The sequence below is a fragment of the Syngnathoides biaculeatus genome, chromosome 8 (assembly GCF_019802595.1).
Source record: "Syngnathoides biaculeatus isolate LvHL_M chromosome 8, ASM1980259v1, whole genome shotgun sequence".
Taxonomy (NCBI): domain Eukaryota; kingdom Metazoa; phylum Chordata; class Actinopteri; order Syngnathiformes; family Syngnathidae; genus Syngnathoides; species Syngnathoides biaculeatus.
The window spans coordinates 9,292,209-9,312,549 of NC_084647.1; the positions used below are offsets into that span (position 1 = coordinate 9,292,209).

The 20,341-nt window shown below is 54.6% G+C and overlaps 2 protein-coding genes across 6 annotated transcripts; both read left to right on the forward strand.

The window, feature by feature from the left end:
• The first annotated feature begins 1,203 nt into the window (after positions 1 to 1,203).
• Positions 1,204 to 11,089, forward strand: atg16l1 (ATG16 autophagy related 16-like 1 (S. cerevisiae)). 2 transcript variants are annotated; one of them, XM_061826947.1, is made up of 20 exons: positions 1,204 to 1,609; positions 2,705 to 2,819; positions 3,263 to 3,356; positions 3,425 to 3,533; positions 3,719 to 3,792; positions 3,860 to 3,929; positions 4,929 to 5,110; positions 5,188 to 5,253; positions 5,321 to 5,407; positions 5,745 to 5,825; positions 5,900 to 6,002; positions 6,336 to 6,441; positions 7,167 to 7,237; positions 7,360 to 7,431; positions 7,689 to 7,809; positions 7,882 to 7,987; positions 8,734 to 8,883; positions 8,966 to 9,013; positions 9,265 to 9,366; positions 9,747 to 11,089. In XM_061826947.1, the coding sequence occupies exons 2-20, from the start codon at positions 2,711 to 2,713 to the stop codon at positions 9,838 to 9,840; spliced, it is 1,845 nt and encodes a 614-aa protein (XP_061682931.1). In that variant the 5' UTR covers positions 1,204 to 1,609; positions 2,705 to 2,710; the 3' UTR covers positions 9,841 to 11,089. The 2 variants fall into 2 exon arrangements, with proteins under 2 accessions (XP_061682931.1, XP_061682932.1); XM_061826948.1 differs by having other exon boundaries at positions 1,211 to 1,609; positions 5,760 to 5,825; positions 9,747 to 11,086.
• A 395-nt stretch (positions 11,090 to 11,484) lies between these two features.
• Positions 11,485 to 20,290, forward strand: LOC133504568 (mitogen-activated protein kinase-binding protein 1-like). 4 transcript variants are annotated; one of them, XM_061826944.1, is made up of 23 exons: positions 11,485 to 12,104; positions 12,577 to 12,668; positions 12,744 to 12,806; positions 12,881 to 12,938; positions 13,423 to 13,593; positions 13,677 to 13,814; positions 13,957 to 14,139; positions 14,213 to 14,352; positions 14,476 to 14,659; positions 14,792 to 14,908; positions 14,989 to 15,119; positions 15,573 to 15,664; positions 15,931 to 16,056; positions 16,132 to 16,217; positions 16,289 to 16,410; positions 16,527 to 16,707; positions 16,936 to 17,047; positions 17,924 to 17,987; positions 18,062 to 18,148; positions 18,214 to 18,296; positions 18,386 to 18,438; positions 18,937 to 19,293; positions 20,134 to 20,290. In XM_061826944.1, the coding sequence occupies exons 1-22, from the start codon at positions 12,003 to 12,005 to the stop codon at positions 19,234 to 19,236; spliced, it is 2,685 nt and encodes an 894-aa protein (XP_061682928.1). In that variant the 5' UTR covers positions 11,485 to 12,002; the 3' UTR covers positions 19,237 to 19,293; positions 20,134 to 20,290. The 4 variants fall into 4 exon arrangements, with proteins under 4 accessions (XP_061682928.1, XP_061682927.1, XP_061682930.1 ...); XM_061826943.1 differs by having other exon boundaries at positions 11,486 to 12,104; positions 18,934 to 19,293; XM_061826945.1 differs by having other exon boundaries at positions 11,488 to 12,104; positions 16,635 to 16,707; positions 18,934 to 19,293.
• The last annotated feature ends 51 nt before the right edge of the window (positions 20,291 to 20,341 follow it).

Consider the following 20,341-nt stretch of genomic DNA (forward strand, 5'->3'; position numbering starts at 1 on the left):
TTTCAAGTCAAATAAATTATTCCAAACAAGTTTTGCTCTTTGGTATTTTGCCTTTTTATTTCACCCGAGAACAAACAAGCTTTGAAACATTTTTCCAGCATTTTTTTTTTTTTTTTTGTGTGTACCCACCGTTGACTTGGGCAGAATTTTTTTCCCACTAGACAAAAACTGCCAAAGTTCAAATTTGAGATGCTTAAGATGGCAGAAATGAGACGTCAGACTGCAACAGCGTTGGGACAAATTCTGGTAAATTCCATAATGACTGTTTTTATGAAGTAATGTCCAATGTTATGGAGTGAGGTTTTTCCACTTGTCTACAAATGCTCGGTGCGTTCAGGAAAACAGTTTTGGGCCGATCCGTGTAAAAAAGCGTTTCGCGTCTGCAGTGACGTGCTTTGAACTGGATTAGCCTGTGGAGTGAAATAAAAGCGCTCCAACCCAATGACGTCAAATTGACGGATAATGTCGCTGAAATCGACGGCACGTTTTCAGAAGTCCGATCAAATCTTGCTTGCCTGTCGCCTGGCGTTGATTTGTTCCCGCCGGTTCTTGCGCTCCCGTTCGCTGAGTGCAAGGGACAAGCCACTCGTGCGCTACGTCACAACCGGTCCGAGCGATGTCGGGTCGGGCTCTGTGGTGGGGAGCCCACGAGGCGAGGGGTTGTTGCTTTGGAGGTTTGCCTTTTTGTTCCAGCAAAGTCTTAAAAGGACTTTTTCTGTTCCGACCCTCACGCTGACCCAGGAAGTTGTAAAAGGTTTCCAGGACCCCGGTGGTTTTGGTTCCGGTACACCAGGAACGACCACTGATGTTGCTCATGACTGCCACCGAAGCAGTGCTGCAATTTCCATCTTGCAACGTCTTATTTTCCATCTTGTTTGTGGAGGTCGGCCGCCGGGTTAGCCTCACCTGGGTAAAAACTCTCTTTCGGTTTCTCCCGTTAGGGGTCGCCGCAGCGTGTCATCTCAGATGAACGCTCATATTTGTACGGCACAGGTTTTAACACCGGATGCCCTTCCTGACGCAAGCGGAGGCCCCAGTGAGAAGCGAACTCACGACCCCTGAGCTCCGGGGGCCTTAGCCTTACCTGGATGAGGCCCATGAAGCAATTTTGTCCAAATTGTGCACATTTGCACGATGTCAACATATTGCATATTTTCCATATGATGCACTTTAGAGTGTAACAAACTTTTTTTTAAATTCACATTTCATCATGTTTTATCGGTGTGTTGTGTAAATAACGAATGTGATTCATTTCAAAATAAGGATTTAGGTTTGATAGTTGTAATGATTCATTTTGAAAATATTCACGTGTTGTTTTTATTTTTACAGCACTGCCGCGCCCCTTGTGAGGTTAAGCGGCTCGGAAAATGTGTCGCGACGAAGCTGCGATCCTTACAGACCACCGGGTGGCGGTAATGCGTCAATATTTTGTCAACGGTGTTGACGTCATTTCCCCGCGACGCTCCGAAAGCAAGCGCGCCCCCGGAGCCAAAATGGAGGCGAGGTACAGCGAGCGAAGTGAAGAAAGTCATGTCGGTGGCGTGAAGGAAGGAAACATTTTGACGGGCTGAACGACGACGACCGACAGACAAGTCAGTGGACGACGCAGGTAGGCCTTGATTTGGTTTGTGACGTCCGAAGAGGGCCGCGTTGGGCTCTGCGGCTACTTTAGCATGATGCTAACATGTTGAGTCACGACTCCACGCCGATCGATGAGCGAAAGAATCGGCGGCTTCTTCGCCGAATCCTTCGCGTCCGTCCGTCCGCTCTGCGAGGCGAGGGTTCCCCTTTTTTTTGTTTTTTTTTTGTTTATTTTGCGGTATGAAACGCGTCGACGTCAGTGTTTCTGGGCGCTCGCAACACGTGACAACGAATCAGGAAGAACTTGTCCGAATCCGATGAGAAGGCAAAACAGATCAAGTTTGGCCCTCTGCTAAACTCACGAAGGACTCACAACCTCCCAACAAGCGAGGCCGATTTTGTATTTGACGATCGATTCCGCCTTTATTTATCCGGGTAAGGCAATCGACGGCAAGTTGCCATTTGCAATGCCGACTTGGCTGCAGACAGCCGAGTCCGATAAAACAAGATTAGAGGTCATACAAATAAATACATAAACGCCCTGCTGGTATGAGGCGCGGTATTACGTCAGTGCACGATGAAGAAATGCTTCGTAACAAGCTCAAACCACACACAGCAGCGCTCATGGCAAACGTTTGAAATGGTCCCCAGATGCACCGAAAAGTGTGCAAGGCGCATCGAATTGCTGGCACGTGAGAACCCGGAAACGGGCAACCCTGGCCCGATTGCGAGTTGCGTTAGAGAGTGACGAGGAGACAACGGAACCTCTTTCGCAGTCACTCCGATCGAACACAAGCCAAATAAGCGTCGCGCTTTATTTCGACGGCTGTACTTAAAACATCACAATTAAGATTACTTCATCGAATCTTCCTGAAATCGACAGGAGGAGCAGACTTTTCTTCCCCTGTGCTGCGTCAACGAGCGGGTGCGACGGAAACTGGCCACCGCTGTCAAAGGCGTCTTTGTCGCCAATGATGCCTTGCATTTGTTCCTTTGAAGCTGCTACTCCGCTGTCAGCCACGGGCGGGAATAATGCAACATGGCGAAGCGCTCCCCTCTTTTTTTCCCCGTTACCAGCGCGAATGAAAACGCGCGATGGTAGCTTTTGCGTTTGTGCTTCCAGGCGGCCATGGCGCAGCGGCGGGGGGGCGCCTGCACTTGGAAGAGACACATCTGCGAGCAGCTCAGGCTCCGAGACCGCCTGCAACGCCACGCCTTCGACGAGATCGTCCAGCGGTGTGAGTCTGGCCGTCGGACGGCGGGGGCCGCGTCGCCATCGCAGAACGGCCGCTTTGTCGAGAGACCGCAAAGACGTTTTTGTGGGCGGTCGGGACCCTCTGGCGCATGCGTCTGCGCCGCTCGCTTCTACGCACAATCGCTAGAACCGCCGTGACACGGCGCCCCCGTCAACATAGTTCGTACGTAGGCACGGGACTTCCGTCCTCGCTCGTGATATTGTTTATCTGCGACCCGGAAATCCGTCCCTCCCACTCTCCGCAGAGTGGAAACTATTTTCGGACGCGTCGTTCAGACCTGCCCTTGTGTTGGAGGGACTGTTTGATTGCAATCGGGGAGTCTTTTTAGCGGCGTGCCCCCCCTCCCTCGCTTAGATGATGTGAGCGCGTTTCCAGAAGTACTCATTGAATGGAGTCACCAAAGCTGTTTTGCACACGCGTTTCAGACAATCGACTCCTGGAGAAGTCGGACCTTCGGGCCGTTCTGTCGGAGCGCTACCAGGCGGACAAGTATGAAGTCGCGCGAGGACACGAAGCCGCGTGAGCGCGACCGCCTAACGCTCCCTGGAACGCGCGTCCGTCTCGCTGACTCCGTGTTGGGCTCGCAGGGCGACGGACGCCGGTCGCGGCGACGGGCTGGCGCTGCAGCAGGAGATGGCCGACATGAGGATCCGCCACCAGGAGGAGCTGACGGAGCTGCACAAGAAACGAGGGGAGGTGCGTGCCGGTCGAAGGTCGGCCGCAAAGTCCGGTCTTCACGAGCGGTCATTTTGGTACCGGTCCCCGTTTGAATTGCGACATCGTAAATGTCACGACGCAGTTTGCTCGCAAACTATCAGAAAGTACGCTACGTGCCACCGTCCCCTCGAGTCGTCTTTGACCGAGTCCCTTTCTCCCCGCAGCTGGCCCAGACTGTGATCGAGCTGAACAACCTGATCCAGCAGAAGGACAAAGAGATTCAGAGCAACGAGGCCAAGTCGGTGGTAGCGGAGCGGAAGTCCTCGGCCCGCTCGCGTCCGCTGACCGCTCGTCTGGTCTTTCAGGCTGCAGGAGTACCAGCGGCAGACGGCCGACCTGGAGGGAGACTGCCGAGAACTCAACAACTGCCTGCAGGTACCGGCGCCCGCTCGCGAGGATCCGCGGTTGAATCCCGTCCTACCTAAATTTGGAGTGGGATTGATTGAACTGCGTCCCTGCATGGCAACGTCAACGTTGTGCTAACGTGAGACACGAGCATCATTTTGGATGCTTTGACGTGTTTGGTACAGTTTTTTTTTTTTTTTTTGTCCGGTGTCGGGTGAACGTCGTTGACACGATTTACCGATTTCCGGACTTACTCGACTGAATTTGACCCAAAACGTTTCTTGACTTTAGCTTGAAGCCGTTTCTTTGTTCTTCAAACTCCTCTCTATTGGCTGACCACTGCTATGGTTCGAAACTCACAAGGAATTTGATTCAAATATCAACCTGTTGCATGTTTGGCGCCACCAAAGAACTTTTCCTGTTGTCTGAAAGGACCGACAGCGTCCAGATGGCCCGCGTTTGACTCCCGCGTATATTGCGCAGATGTATGCGCACGCACTTGCCTTCCTTTCTGCAACAAAACAAACCTACTCAAATGCATCTAATCTCACAATTGTATTTTCACTCGTTTATTGCCTGGAAGAAACATCCAGACTTGACGTTTTAGCCATTCTTATGTCACAACCAGGAAATATGAGGCGCTTTTCAGCACTTGTAGCTTTGTTTGCAAGCTATCTTAAAGACTTTGAGCTGCTTAATATTGCATCAAAATAACATAAAGTGGGGATAGCGCAATAGTGTCGATTTGTTAAGCAACCGACGAGGTGTACCAGGATAATGAAACCGGGGTTTCTACCTGGATGGGGAAACTCCGTCGGCTGGCTGGCGTGGATATCAAAGCATTAGGAGCCTTTCCGCAACGGGTATTTGAACACAAACGGTGCAGCAACCCGTTGACAGGACTCCGTCATTTATTTGTCATATTCTTCATCCTCGGTGAAGGACCAACGTTGGCGCCGTACCGCCGGGACGTGATGACTTCTACGGTCTCCGCGACGGGCACACTAAGATTGTGAGCTTGTCGTGCAGGACTTGGAGCGAGCCAACCAGACGCTGAAAGACGAGTACGACGCCCTTCAGATTACCTTCAGCGCCCTGGAGGAAAAACTGAGGAAGACCACGGAGGACAACCAGGAACTGGTCTCCCGTTGGATGGCCGAGAAGGCTCAAGAAGCCAACCGGCTCAATGCCGAGAACGAGAAGGACAGCAGGTGGGTGGAGGAGACGACGTCGGCCGGACGGAGCCGCACGACGTTGACCCCCGTGCGCTGCTTTGGCCTCCTTCCAGACGCAGACAGGCTAAACTGCAGAAGGACCTGGCGGACGCCGCCAAAGAGCCGCTTCCCGTCGACCCGTCGGTGAACTCGCGACCCGTCCGCCGGGTGGACGGGGCCCACGCGCTGACTTGTGCTTCTCCTCAGGGACGACAACATCGAGGTTTTGGCCGAGGATTGCGGGAAGGGAGGCGGCGAGACGGCGCGCGAGCGAGCGCTCGGCAGAACGGCGAGGTGGGTTGGCGTTATCGAGGCGGCGCGTCCGCTCAAATTGTCGAAGTCGAGGCAACGCTTTTGTAAGGTGCCGCTTGTCTGCACTTCAAACTTGCGCTTGCTTCAAGTTGCCAAAATGTTCAACCAAAACTCAGGACAGGAAGCGCGAGTTATCGCAAATGGCCACGAGATGGCGCCAAAGTAATACTTTGCTTGGCCGCAAATAGTTTTTTTTTCCAGTGGATCCAAAAATCTGCCAATAGGTCAACTTCGCAAAAGGCAAATGACGTAATGTTAAGCGTGAGCTCCTTATACGGAAGTTTTTTTTTTTTTTTTTTAATAGTGGTTGTGTGTAAAGTCATTTGTGTTCCAGTAAGAAAATCCCGCCTTCCCAGCCGCCACCCGGCGGTCTGCTGGACTCCATCTCCAACATCTTCGGGTGCGTAGACACGTTTGTGCTTGGCGGGCGGAATGATTGCATCTTTTGAGAGTCACCGTTTTTGTCCTCCGCAGACGGCGAGGCGCCAACTCTTTCGGGACTTCCCCGGAAAACTGCCAGACTCCGTCGGGGGCCTGCGTCGAGGTTCGAGTCCCGTCCACGGCGCTGCACGTATTTGTAAGTATGTGCACAGAGACACCCGCAATGAAAATCCGTAACATAGATCACTATATTTGTGGGGAAAAAAATTGTATACGTGTGTGTGTGTGTTTGTGCATCGAGAAATCGGGGGTTTGGGGGGGGGGGGGGCAAACGTGGAGTCTGACACCCTGCAAAGAAATGTAAGCAAAAATGTGTGCTGGAATTGTGAAGATGAAGGCTGTGACTTGACCAGTCAGATGTTTTTGATGGAAGTAGCTTTCGAGTTGAGTAAATATGATTTCCTCATGCTGCAAATTCACCGAAATGACTATAAAGTATCGGTCACGCTCGGTGCCGGTTTTTGTGCAGGAAGCGCACGACGGCGAGGTGAACGCGGTGCGGTTCAGCCCCGGCTCGCGTCTCCTGGCCACGGGAGGGATGGACCGCAGGGTGAAGCTCTGGGAGGTGGTCTCAGGTGGGTTCTGCTCAATTTGGCTCTGTCGCGCGAGCGGGTCGATGATGAGCAGTAAAAGGTCTGATGAGCCGCAATCCCCTCCCGCCGGGCTCCCGGCAGCCCACGGCGGCCCGCCGCCGCCTTCTGAGTCCCGACGCGTCGGCGGGCTCGCCTCGCCTCGCCTCGCCTCGCCGCGCTGCTCACACGAGCCCGGAAGTGACGTCGTATCGGGAGTCCGTGTGCAGATCTCGCCGGCTCCTCGTGCTCGCTTCCAACAGCAAAAAAAAAAAAAAAAAACTGAGCGGAGCGTCCGGCACGGGAGGGGGCGGCGCAACTGATCTCAAGTTTTCAACCTGAGACCTTCGTTCCGCTGGTGCTTTGACTTAAAGAGCAGTGTTGGCGAGTAGCTTCGATTTTGTCATTACGTTTGCAATTATTATCCCTTCCATTTCTGAGAGAAAATGTCGTTGAACGACAATTTGAAACGTTCTTTGTTTTCCAAATCACTTCCTCGTCGAAGCGCCGGCCGCTTCCGATTGGCTCTCTCTGGTCATGCGCGATTGCGATCGCCGTTCCAAACGTGACGTATTTTCCCTCATATGAAGGGATTATTCCCGTTCCGCTCATATCTCGGGGCGCAAAACCCATTTGACCCGTAAGCCAAGGCGCCAGCGTACGTTTGACTTTGGAACGAAAGCCGTCTGCCGTCGGAAGCGCTCGAATGATGACGGCGTGCGTGTGCGCAGGACGCTGCGAGCCCAAAGGAGCTTTGACCGGGAGCAACGCCGGCATCACCAGCATCGAGTTCGACAGCGCCGTAAGCCCGACCGGAACTTGTAGCACAATCCCTGATTTGCTAGTTGGGACCTACGCGTACTAGTGCACCTTTGATTGCCTTTTTGACCCCATTTGAAAACGGGCGCTTGTGTGCGTGCGCAGGGTTCGTACCTGTTGGCTGCCTCCAACGACTTTGCGAGCCGCATCTGGACTCTGGAGGACTACAGACTGAGGGTAGGTCGCTTGGGTGGGAGATCATTTCTTTGTTTTTTTTTTTTTTTAAATCATTCAGCCCCACCCCCCAATTTCGCAAAAACCAAACCCAGCACGTTGATTGGCATGCAGACCCAAACCGCGTCGTGAAGTCCACTGTTACTAAGTAGTCGTTGTCCCCATTGGGAGGGTCGCTTTTCTTGAGGGCCAATTGGCGTGCAGAAAAATCCCGAGTGGTCCCCGACGGTTTTGGGCGCTGGCCTTTTTATTTCCCGCAGCACACGCTGACCGGACACAGCGGCAAGGTCCTGTCGGCCCGCTTCCTGCTGGACAACGCCCGCATCGTCTCGGGAAGCTACGACCGGACCCTCAAGCTGTGGGACCTCCGCAGCAAAGTCTGTACGTCGCCGCCCGCCTGGAGGCCCCGCCTCCCCGTGGCCCCCGCCCACCGTGCCTTTTTCTTTCCGGCAGGTATGAAGACCGTCTTCACGGGCTCCAGCTGCAACGACATCGTGTGCACCGAGCAGTGCGTGATGAGCGGACACTTTGACAAGAAAGTCCGCTTCTGGGACATCAGGTCAGCGGGGCGGGATTATTTGCCCAAAAAAAAAAAAAAAAAAAAAAGGGGGCCAATTGTGAAAGTCTGTCTGTGTATTTTATTTTGGAAAAACATCACAGTAGGTCAACAGATATAAACAAATTTGAAAAGGGGGGGGGGGGGACACAGTAAATCTTAGTTTGCTCTCAACTGTGACAAGCAAAATAAATCTTGGCACGTTTCTGAATTGCGTGATGTCGCAAAAACGTAAATTGGAAATTGAAAAGTGTTTGGGAAGTGCAAATGTTGCATTTCATCATTTCTCAAATGTTTCCCGCCATCCTCCAATAAGTTTTTGCTACGTTGTCGGCCTTTGTCACGTGACGCCGATGAAAGTCGATATCCAGGGGGTGGGTGGGTGGAGCCTCTCGCTGCATTTTTTTTTTCCTATTAATATTTTTTTGATTCCTCCTCTTAGTAAGTCCGACGTGGTGTCTCTGTATCAGCCTGCTTCTTCCTTTCCGTCGATGAAAGCGCTAAAGTACGTCGTAAGAACGAGGAGAGCCGAAGTGGAAACATTTGGCGGCGATCGCTCGTTTGGGGGGAAAAAGCCGCCTCGTAAATTTGCGACGCGTTCAAATGGAAGTTTTGACGAGTGGACGTTGCACGGGGGAGACATTTTGTGTATTTGCTAATATTCCGCTTCAAACTTTGTTCCTTTCAATCCTCCCACTCAGTCAAGAGGTTGAGCGAGTGGCGCACGCACGCGTTTGTTTTGGTTTCAGGGCCGAGAGCAACGTGCGGGAGCTGGAGCTTTTGGGCCGGGTGACGTCTTTGGACCTGAACCACGACCGCACCCAGCTGCTCGCCTGCTCCAGAGACGACCTGCTCAAGATCGTGGACCTGCGCACGAACGCCGTCAGGCAGACCCTCGGGTACGTCGGGCGACGTAAAAGCCGCCCCACGCGACGCGACTGGACTCGCCGCGAGCGCTCACCTTTGTCTTGTCCCCTTCAGCGCTCAAGGCTTCAAGTGTGGCGCCGATTGGACCCGGGTGACCTTCAGGTGGGTTGACATCAAGAAACGGTGACGGATGGCGAGCGGTGGCGGATATTTGCTTCTACCGCATCGCGTCCTTCCGCGCCTTTTGGGGTGCACGTGTCTGTTTTCCTAGCTGCTTATCCTCACAAGGCGTCGCAATAATTTGGGCAGGGTGGTAATGTTGAGGAGCGGCTTCTTGTGACGTCACTCATTTTTTTGTCCAAGGTCGTGGATTTCGAAACGCAAGTTGGAAGATGCTTTTGTTTGCTTTGTAGTCCCGACGGAAACTTTGTGGCCGGCGGCTCGGCGGACGGGGCGCTCTACATCTGGAACGTTTTGACGGGCGAGGTGGACCGAACGCTGGACCGCAATCACAAGTAAGCCGTCCCGGTTGCCAGTTGCGGCGTCTCCCGAGTGGAGCGCTCGTGCTGTGCGACTTTGTGACTTTCCGTTGTATCGTGTTTGCAGGTAGTCTTAAGAACTCTTCTTGGTTTTGAAGCATTTTGGCACAACGTGATCTGTTTACGTGTAGCTTTTTTTCCCTGCTCACTCTCTGAGATGAAATCACACTTAACTGTCGATTAGGATGAGGAAACCCATTGCAAAGAGTGCAGCCGACGTTAGCGGAAAAGCTCTGCCCTTTTTTTTTTTTTTTTGGGCGATCGCTTAGGCCTACTACCCTACCGTATTTATTTGGGCATCAGTCCTGGCGCCGCCCGCTGCCCGAGGTTTGCCAACTCGTTGTCGTCTCCCGCAGCTCGGCCATCAACGCGGTGTCGTGGTCTCCGTCGGGCACGTACGTGAGCAGCGTGGAGAAGGGCAGCAAGGCCATCCTGTGGTCCGACATGTGACCGGACCGGATCGCACTGCACCGGAGGCGACGCGACGACGCGCCCCAACCCGCCTCCACACGGGTGTCCACGGACGCACTTTTTTTTTTTTTTTTTTTATTGAAACTGTGTCCGACTCCGACGGGTTGGGTCCTACCCTCGATGTACAGAACTGGACTTTTTTTTTTTTTTTTTTCTTGTGACTTTCTTGCCGTTAATGTTCACTTGTCAGCACGGTCTTGACTTTGTACACACGCAAAGCCAATAAAGACGTCCAAGCTGGCCTCGGCTCGCTTCCTAAAGCTTCAGCGAGATGGAAGAAAGTTCGAGTGTGGATGGAGATGCGTGTGCGAGCATAATAAGCAGCTTAGCGCGTTTGTATAAATCCGTCCGGCCGGGGCGGATCGTCAGTCTTCGTCGTCGTCGTCGTCAGGTGTCATCGAGCTCCCTTGCAATTCCGTCACCGCTTTGATTTGATTCTGCGCCGACGTGTCTTTGCACATTAATAATAAAAGTCACGTCGAGTGTCTTGCAGGTGCGCTGATCATGAGTCCCAAACGGGTCGTCTTCAAGAAAGCCTCCCGAGACAAGTCTGTAAGTTAACGGCTTCGTGCTTTTGGGCGCTGGCTCTGCTACGGAATGACTCGTGTGGCGCTCACGGAAACTAAATGGAATCGGCCCAAGTAGGAGACCAATTCATGCATGTAATGTATGTAAAAGTGCCAAACGGTCACATTTGCCCAAAACGAAAAGAAGAAACTCGCTCGATGCGGCGCGATTGGGGCCCCAAGAAGCGATGCGCTGGGCCAGAGCTGGCCCCCTGGCCACCAGTTTGACACCTCTAAAACGTTCCTCCCTTTTTGTTTTTGCTTTCGGGCCAAAGAGACGACGTGAGTTGCGTTCCTTTCACTTTTCACTTTTTCTTCTCGTACTTTTGCCCCGAGCTTTGTCGTCTTTTTTGGATTTTGTTTTCAGCGAGGCTGACGACATCACCTTCGAGGATTTCAGACGTTCTTACCTTCGCGCCGTCATCGGAGACGACGACGACGACGTCTGAACTTGAAAGAGAAGGCGGGGCTAGCGGACAACTAGACAACCGTAGCAAAAAGTGCTCGGAGGGATCGATGGCGAACCGCCGTCTCCGTCGCCAGTTAGCGGCTTCTGGGCGGCGACGTCGATTGCGTCTGCTTTGGAAAATCAAATAAAAACTCCCAAGAAAGTCACGTCAGCATTTTTCTTGTATTCAAACACAGCGACTCCCAATTGTACGTTATCGCAATTCAGCACTTGCACCGAATGTGAATCTCGTGGACCTCGACGTGCCTTCCCTCTTCAAGTCAACGGAATACAAATATATATATATATATATATATATATATATATATATCTCCGCTTCTCCTCACGAGGGTAGCGGCAGTGCTGGAGTCCATCACAACTGTCATTCTTAAATATTCTGACTTTTTTTTTTTTTTTAAGCTTTTTCCGTTTTTCAAACACGTCATAAACATTTCAACTTTAAGGTGTTCAGTTTTTCTTAGTCGTTTTCGCTCGAAACAAACTGCAGCTCTTTTCAAAATAAAAGCCTCGGGTGTATCGAATGGCTTCTCTCCTACGCATACATTTTTCAAAGTACGTGAATAGCGTTTCATCTTTTTTTCCTTCCTCATCGCATCGACCGGGTCAGCATTTGAAATGAAAATACATTTTCAAAAGGACTTTTTTTGGGACAGGCGGATACGATGTCACGTAACAGGCTCTTTTCGTGGCATCGCCCGCCGAGTCTACCGAAAGGGTAACGTGGCTCACCGCCCGTGAGAGGGGCCGTAGGGGTCGGGTGCAAGGTGAGCTGGGCGGTGGACCTTGGCGATCCGATCCCCGGCTCCAGAAACTAGCTCGAGGGATATGTAAAAACGGCACGGAATCATTTCAGCGTCCATGCGTTAACTTGTATGACGATGTTGACCTTTCCAATATGGCGCCTATCGGACCGTCCGGAAGAGAGGTCTGCTGCTCCTCGTTGATTGGCTGTGCGGTTGAGGGGCGGGTTTATATTCGGCCATTGTTGCTTTCACGGCTGGGCCAAGGAAGGCGCGGCTACATTTGAAAAGCGGCGAATGGCGTCGGGCTAAAGCTGCGCTGAGTTCGAGGCGACCAGAACCCAAAGTCGACGGTAGGTAGGCGACATGGCGGAGCTTCCGGACTGCGGCGGTTCCTTCCAGGCTGCCGAGAGGAAGTCAGCGGCGGGCAACAAGAGCCGGACTGGCCGGGCTGGCCGGGTTCGCCGGGTACGTGACACCGGGCCGCCCCAGCTCGAGTCCCGCGCTTCGCTTGCAACCGAGCCAACTCGAGTTCGTTGCTCCAAACGTTCAGCACATCAAAAACCAGATCTAAGAACGCGGAACGATTGTCTGTCCGTCCACCCAGAATCTGAGACTGGCAGGGACGGCAGGAAATGCAGGCTGACGCGTCCCTTTTTTGGAGCCGCTTATCCTCACCAGGGTCGCGGGGAGCGCCGGAGCCAATCCCGGCTGTCGTCGGGCGGGAGGCGGCCACGTAGAAACAAACACCCAATCAGTTTAGAGTATCCCAATTGATCGGTGTTTTTGAACAAATGGAATGAATTGTTGTACCTCGACCGGGTAAATCCGAGTCGCACACGAGCCAATTTCACAGAAATGAGTCGCTAAACAATAAAATGAGCGCAGCGGCAGCCATCTTGGGAATGAACGGCCATGACGGCGCTCGTTTTGTTTTCAGGTGACACTGGAGAAGGTTCTGGGCATCAGCGCGGCCAGCAGCAGCGCGTTGGCGTCCGACCCGAACTCCGGCCTTGTGGCCTATCCTGCAGGGTGAGGACCAAACCAAGCCTACAACAGTCCCCCCCCAACCCCCCCTGATGGTTTGTGTGTGTGTGTGTGTGTCAGGTGTGTGGTGGTGTTGCTCCACCCGCAGATCTACAAACAAAAGCACATCATCAACACGTCCAGGTGGGTCCTCGTCAGCCGGTGATCAGAACCGCACGAGCGCCTTCACGACGTTGTTGTTGTTGTTGTTGTTGCAGAAAACCTTTCAGCGCTTTGGCCTTCTCGTGTGACGGCAGGCATTTGGTCACTGGGGAGGTAGCCGCCGCCGTTCTGCCACCGTCGGCTTACCGAAGTGTTTTATTCCAATTGGGCCCCCCCCCCCCCCAAAAAAAATCATGCCGTAAGTGACGAACGAAAAAAACTTCTTTTGGAGTTGCTTAACGCTCACAGCAACAATTTTAACGTTCTGCCCTCGTCCAAATAACAAGATGCCAATGAAAGATTTTCCTTTTTTTTTTTTTTATAATTTACACGATGTGCAGACCGCACCAAATTTTGTTGCCGTCAACTTTTTACAAGGGGGCCAAACAAAGACTAGCGTTGATCCAAAGAATTCCAACCCGGATCGGTCGCGGCCCGGCGCTGTTAACGTCGCCACCCACCGGTCGCCGCCGCCGCAATCCCGCGCCAATCCCTAAAAATCGCACATCTCCTCTAACGTTTTTTTTTTTTTTTTTCCGTGATTCAACCAAGCCAGAACCGCCGTGCTAACACGTCTTCCTGCGTGTGTGTGTGTCAGCGCGGCCACCTGCCGTGCGTGCGCGTGTGGCAGGTGGACGACGGCGCGGAGGCGGCCGCCGTCCAGAATCACAAGTGCGGCGTTTCCTGCGTGGCGTTCTCGACGGGTGGCGCCTACGTGGTCTCCGTGGGAGATCAGTACGACATGAACGTGTGCGTGTGGGACTGGCGGGTGAGCGAACGAGCCCAAACGCGCCGCCGCCGCCGCCGGTTGTGCGGGACTGACGGTATTTGCGCTTGTGTGCGCGCGAGCAGAAAGGCTCCATCCTGGCCTCCAACAAAGTGTCCAGCAGCGTGTCGGCCGTTTCCTTCTCCGAGGACGGCAGCTACTTTGTCACGGCCGGGAAAAGACACATCCGCTTTTGGTACCTGGACGTCTCCAAGGAGCGGCGGGTAACCTTTTTCATTTCTTGGACTCGTTGTAGGCAGCGAAGTGGAGGAGCTGCTCGTCTCTTTGTTTTGTTCGCCCTTTCCCGCATCCGCGTCCGCGTCGGAAGAGTCGAGCTCTCGTCACCCGTTGTGTCGCCGTTCGCAGGGCGCCGGCACGGCGCCTCTGACGGGTCGCTCGGGGTTGCCGGGCGACCTCCGGCAGGCCGTCTTCAGCGGGGTGGGGTGCGGCCGCGGCCCCGCGACGGCCGCCACCTACGCCGTCACGCGGTCCGCCCTCCTGTGTCGCTTCAACGCCGGCCGGGTGCTGGAGGCCCGGGTCCCCCTCGAGGTCGGCGCCTCGTCCCGCGGGTCGCCGCGTGGCGTGCGGCCCGCCTTGACCGGCCCGTCTTGTGGTTTTGCAGGCGTCGTGCGCGCACAGCGTGGAAGTGACGGACAACTTTGTGTTTTGCGGTTGTTCGGACGGCTTGGTGCGCGTTTTCTCGCCGTCGGACATGCGTTACATCACCACCCTGCCCTACCCGCACCGCCTGGGGGTGGCCAGGTAAACTCGCGTTGTTTTGTTTGGATCTGGGATTTTGTGTTTGACCTTAGCTCCCTTTTTTTCCTCTTTGCAGAAATGTCAGGGTTTTGTGTTTTTTGTCGATTCCATTTTTGCTCATTTCAGCCCGCAAGATTCCGGGCCGATCCGGTACCCCGACGTGCTGGCCCTGACCTTTAACCCCGCGGCCCGACACCTGACCTGCGTGTACTCGGACCGCAGCGTTTACGTTTGGGACGTCGGCCAGCTCGGGAACGCCAAGAGGATCCATACGGCGCTCTACCACAGCGCCCCCGTGTGGAACATAGAGGTCATCCCTCCGTCCATTTTCTTACGCGATTGCGACAAAGTTCTTTGCGTAACATTACTTTTGGGCGCGAGAATAAAGCGAGAACATTTTTGTCAAGCTCGCGATGACGGAACAAAGCGCTTTTGCTTGCAGGTGTGTGGAGAGCGTTCCGCCGGGTCTCAGGCCCGTCCGCCGCCATCTTGGTTCCTGACGTCTTCGTCAGACAACACCGTCCGGCAGTGGCAGCCTCACGCCGACATCTCCAGCAATGTAGCGCACGCACGCACGCACACGCATCATTTTTGTCATCTTTCCCGCGCTGACAGCTTTGACGTTTGGCGTTCTTTCAGGGCCTGCTGAGGATTTTATACGTCGGGGAAAACACTCCGGCGGACAAACGGGAGAAATCCGCCGTCCGAGTCCTGCGCCTCTGTCCCGACGGGCGACGCTTGGCCACCGGAGACTTCGGCGGAGTTTTGCGGTGAGCTCACGCGACAAAGTGTGTGACAAATGTCCGACATCCAAAAAGGGTTCAAGATTTTTGTGGCCGAAGTTCACGGTCTGATTAAACGGGGGGAGAGAGAGAGAGAGAGAGAGAGAGAGGGAGAATCGCACTTTGCTCAATTTAAACCACTGATCAAGCGACGGACTCAAGAATCGAAATGCCATAGACGCGCTAACACCTAGCTATTTTACAACCTTTGAGGCAGGACAAACGCATTGAGAAAGCTAAATTGTAACCATGCTGACATCACTAAAATGTACTGAGTGGCTTCCCGCCTGTATTATTCGGCCTCCCGCAAACAAGACGGCGCTACGTCGTTTGATTCTTTCAGGGATTCCGAAGAGCTTTTAGGTTTAGGGACCGTCCGGGTCCGCACGTTCAGTTGCTTCCTCACACAGCCTGAAAGCTTTTCTCCATCTTCACGTGCAGTCTCTTTGATTTGGACTTTCTGGAGGAGCTGGTGAGGATTGAGGCCCACGACTCTGAGATTTTGGCTCTGGAGTTCTCGCCATCCTCTGTAGGTAAGACTCGAGACCAGGTTCCCGGACATCGTACTGGATGTCGCCCCGCTAGAATCTGCAACCGCCGTTCGTATTGCCATAATACGACGACAAATGCCAAATCCAAAGTGATGATTTTGACCGAGGGCGTCCGTTTTGAGATCATGGCCCGGGCCGTAAATCCCGGGGGAACGGATTGGGCCGCTCCCTCCCTTTTTCCAGTTAGCTTCCCGCTACTTAGCCCACTTCCCCACCCATTGGCCGCTCGCCTTCGTTGGTGTCTTCAGGCGTCGAGCTCCTCGCCAGCGCCGGCAGGGACCGGCTCGTCCGCATCTTCAACCTGGAGCGCGGCTTCCGTCTGGAGCAGACCATCGGCGACCACTCGGCCCCCGTCGTCGCCGTCAAGTTCGCAGGTCTGGACCGGCCGGCCGGCGCTCGGGACGCGAGCCGCGCCAGCGGCGGGCCCGTAACCGCCGCCCTCTTTCCAGGCGACGGGGCGCACCTCCGCCTGGTGAGCTGCGGCGCCGACAAAAGCGTCTACTTCTACTCTTGCGCGCGTCAACCTCATCAAACGGTAAACGCCGACACCGGGCGTCGACGGCGGGGGGCCCGGAAGGTGGGGTGAGCCGTGCTGCGTGTGTTCAGGCGGAGGGGGGCGTGTCCTTCTGGAGGACGCAGCAGGCGCTGGAGAAGACCGCGCTGCACGACATGGACGCCGACTCGTCCGGGACGCGCGTGGCCGTCGCCTGTCAGGACGGAAAAGTCCGGTGAGCGCCGACGGGAGTTGATTGCAAATTGTTTTTCCAAAGTAAAAGGAGATGACTGGCAAAGTCTTGTTTTGAAACTAAAACAAGTTCAATCAGTCGGCTTGCTTTCACGACAGACCACAGAAATGGCAGATGGCTGATGATGAGGATGAGGAGGAGGCTGAAACGGGACCATTTGAGAAATTTGACATCCAAAGCCGAATATTTTCTACGTCTGTGTTCAGGGTGTACAGCGTTGACACGGGAAAGATGTGTAGAAGTTTGAAGGACCCGAGCAAAGGAGGAGCCTTGCTGAAGGTCGGAAAATCGAAATCTGCCGGATAAGAAAATAGTTTGCTTGCTTCAAGTGCTGCCGCTCATGAGGTCAGCAATTTTTGCGGTGGAGAGTCCATTGGAGTAACGCAGACGTGCCATAGATGGGCTAATTGAGCTCAGCGTCGATGTTAAACATTTGCCCGCAAGCAGAGCGCTCGGCCACATTCTGACTTTGTCGTCGGCGTTTCGTTCCCGCCGCCGCCGCCGCAGGTCCGCGTGGATCTGACCGGCACCCTCGTGGCCACCTGCTGCTCCGACAAGAACATCAGCGTCTTGGACTACCGGTCCGGCGAGCGCCTCGCCGCCCCGTTTGGGCATTCGGGTGAGTATCGGCGGACGGGCCCGCGCGGTTCTGTCGGCGTCGGCGACCTCGTCTACCGGCGGGCGAGACTTTGTGGTGGCGATTGTCGTGATCCTGCCGCTCCAGCACGAGCTGCGCGGGTGCGCCGATCGGGAGGTGCTCACCTGCGCCTCCTGCAGCCTGATGATGCTGCGGATTTATAGGACCGCGATGACAACTGGCCGGGGCGAGTTCGTCGATCTTCACGTCCCGTTCGCGTGTTCCGGTACCGACCGTGGTCCGTTCTCCGAGGCAACCTTGGAAGCCTGACTCCTCCGTTACTTCTGCCTGCTTTGATTGTTCTCCCGCGCCTGCCTGGTCTCTTCGCCCGCCGTCCCGACCGCCTGCTCGATCCCCTACCTCTGCATACAATAAACGTGTCTCTTCTTGCATCGTCCGAGTTCCTGCATTTGGGTCCTACCTCTCGTTCCGACGGGACGTGACACAACGAAGTGGCCGCGGTCACATGAGACCACGGCATAATCGGGCCGCAGGCGGCGCAGGCGAGCGCCTCCCAAACAGCGCGCCTGCGCGGGCACCCGCCCAGCTCGTGCAGGATCATGACAGCGATTAGTAACGCGCAGCCGCGAGGAAAAGAAAGTGCGGCCTTTGCCTTTGGAATGACGCAAGCCGTGACGTCGATCGTTGTGCCTTTGAAGGTGTAAATTGTTTAGCGCTTGGCGAGTAGCACAATTCAATTCCGTTTCACTTCACAGCCGCCCACCGTTGATGAATTTTTTTTTTCAGTGGATTTCATTTGCAAGCTCCAAAATACAAAGCAGTCACTCGATCTTGGGGTTTTTTTTTTTTTGTTTTGGTTCGGAACCGCCGTCATTGTGGCTTTTGTGGCGCGCTCAGAGCCGGTGACGTGCTTGCGCTTCAGCGCCGACTGCGCCTACCTGATCAGCGCTTCGGTGGACGGGTAAGCCCCCCACCCCCTCCCATGACCCCCGCCGGCTCCGCGCCGGGCTCAGCTCCGGTGCGCTTTGTGCGCAGTTGCGTGTTTGTGTGGCGGCTGGATTCCCACGCGATGATGCGGAAAAGGGCCCCGATGCGGAGCGTCGTCGCCGCCCCCAGCATCAGGTGAGCGCCGCGCCGCGCCTCCGCCTTGGCGCGCGCCGTTCGGCCGCTCACTTTGCTCGTTTCAGGCGGGAAACCTTCATCGTCGGGCCGGCGCGTCGGCTGCCGGGGGACGGGGAGCCGGAGACGCCGTCCGGACCGGACCCCGAAGGTGACGACGGCGCCGACGAGGTCGCGGGCCCCCGCCGCCCCACGTTTGCGAATGTCTGACACTGTCTGCGTCTTGTTCTGTCCTTCCAGGAGCCCCCCAAACGCCCGCTAATGGGACGCCACCCACGTGGGTCCCACAACTGGTCAGTTCGCCGCAACTGGAGGGTTTTTTTTTTTTTTTTTGGGGGGGGGGGGTGCGACAAATTGACAGCTTCCGGGAATTGATTATCAAACGAATCCCAAACGAGTTTGGCCGTCACAGCTTCACTTTTTCTTCTCATGATAATTTTTTTCGAATGACATTTGCTTTGACTTGCGAGTTTTGTGGCCAACTGAATTTGTGCGTCACCTGCAGTCAATTTGAAGTGAGATACTGGACGGGGGGGTGTCCGAAGTCCCGATTCAGTTTTTCTTTCTCCTTGCCCTTTTCAAATCCGGCGGCCACCCGGCAGGTTGCTGCTCTCGCGGTGAATTGACAACGATCACCAAAGAGACAGAGCCGTCTCCCATAGCAACCTCTTTGGATGGGATCGCCATAGCAACAAAGAAAAGTCAACAATCTTTGCAAATGTCTTGACTGCGAAGTAACTCGCGAGCGCGTGTTTTTGCGTCTGGTGTCCACGGCGGTGTGCGTTCAGCAGGGCGAGGAGGAGGAGGAGGAGGCGGCGGCGCCGACGACGGTCCCGTCGGACGCAGAACCTGCTCCGGTGCGGAATCGCTGGCTGGAAAAGAGTCCTCTGATCTTCCTGGACTACTCTCAGAGTTTTAACGATACCGAAGACGAGGACTGGGGGGACGAAGACCGAGACTTTCACCCGCAGAGTCTGGAAAACCATCTGAGCGGCAAGGAAAACTGTGAGCCGGTCGGGCCGGAGGATGGCGGACCGGATCGACGGGGGCCGGACCGGCTTCCCCCTTCGTCCCGACGGCGCGACCTCTGACCTACGAGGTGACGCGTCTGCTGTCCTTCGCGAAAGCACGACCGGCGTCCTTTGCGGGTCAGTCGTGTGTGTTAGACCACATATTAAAATGTAAAGTTCATCTTGTGGTCAAAAAGGTCTCATTTTATATTTATGTTTTTGAGGATGCGTGCCCGACAACGATTTAGTCGTGAGTTGCCGAGCTAGAAGGTGAAACGGGATTAAAACGAAGGCAAGCAACCCTGCGCAGGAAGCGGCGGGACTTTCCCGATCCTCGATGCCTTCATTTTAGCCGTGGTTGCTCATCTTTCTAATAATTTGGGCCATTTTCTACGAGACAAGCCCGGCGGCTCCGCTTTGCGTTATTTGCCGCGTCAGTTTCAGTCAAATCTGTGCAAAAGTGGATCAAGCGGGCAAAATTAGAACGCGCGCAGACTGGATTGTCCTTTGAAAATTCAGTGAGGAACCCGAACGAATACACGGATGCGGTGAGACGGTACGTCTGTTTCCGACGCCAACTTTTTGCACGTTGATTCAGGCGTGCTTCGCTGCCAAACTTCAGCAACTTGGTCAGGGCCGCAGAGGTCTCAAATCGTGATGGCGGTCGGGCGCTCGAGGTCAGAAGTCAAGCAATCGACGTCGCAAAGAGGCAAAGGTCGGCCAGTACCATCACGCCATAAATTGTGGAACAGCTCACGTACAATTGAAATGCGACGCGCTGCCGATTTTCCGCCTCGGGTTTATCGACCCCTTCGACGTGCGTTCAAACTGCTGGAAATGCCGAACGACCGCCAGCGGCCTTTGCACGAGTGCGACTTAGAAAAGAACAAAAAGTTTGTGGAATGAGGGCGGCTCCGACTACCGGAGACAAATTCCTTGTGCTGATTCCGATTCTGTGGTGTGTGTGTGTTTTTCCAGTCAGTCCGTCCAGTCAGCATGTGAGCCTCCGACCGGTTCTTCTCCGGACCCGCCGATGGGGCGGGTCGGCCGAGCCCGGACTCCGGTTGCTCAGCGGAAAGCTTTGATGACGCCGGTTGGTGTCAAAATAGGGGAAACCGTGCAAAGGTTGAACGAGGCGGAGGAGGCCCGCCGCTACTTTTTTAGAGCCTCGTAAAAAAATAAATCC

Coding starts and splice junctions, on each gene's coding strand:
- atg16l1 (XM_061826947.1), top strand. CDS start 2,711: ATGGCGCAGCGGCGGGGGGGCGCCTGCACTTGGAAGAGACACATCTGC. Junction 5,111..5,187: donor GAGAACGAGAAGGACAGCAG/GTGGGTGGAGGA, acceptor GCCTCCTTCCAG/ACGCAGACAGGCTAAACTGC. Junction 7,432..7,688: donor TGGAGGACTACAGACTGAGG/GTAGGTCGCTTG, acceptor TATTTCCCGCAG/CACACGCTGACCGGACACAG.
- LOC133504568 (XM_061826943.1), top strand. CDS start 12,003: ATGGCGGAGCTTCCGGACTGCGGCGGTTCCTTCCAGGCTGCCGAGAGG. Junction 12,669..12,743: donor CTTGTGGCCTATCCTGCAGG/GTGAGGACCAAA, acceptor TGTGTGTGTCAG/GTGTGTGGTGGTGTTGCTCC. Junction 16,708..16,935: donor AAGGAGGAGCCTTGCTGAAG/GTCGGAAAATCG, acceptor CCGCCGCCGCAG/GTCCGCGTGGATCTGACCGG.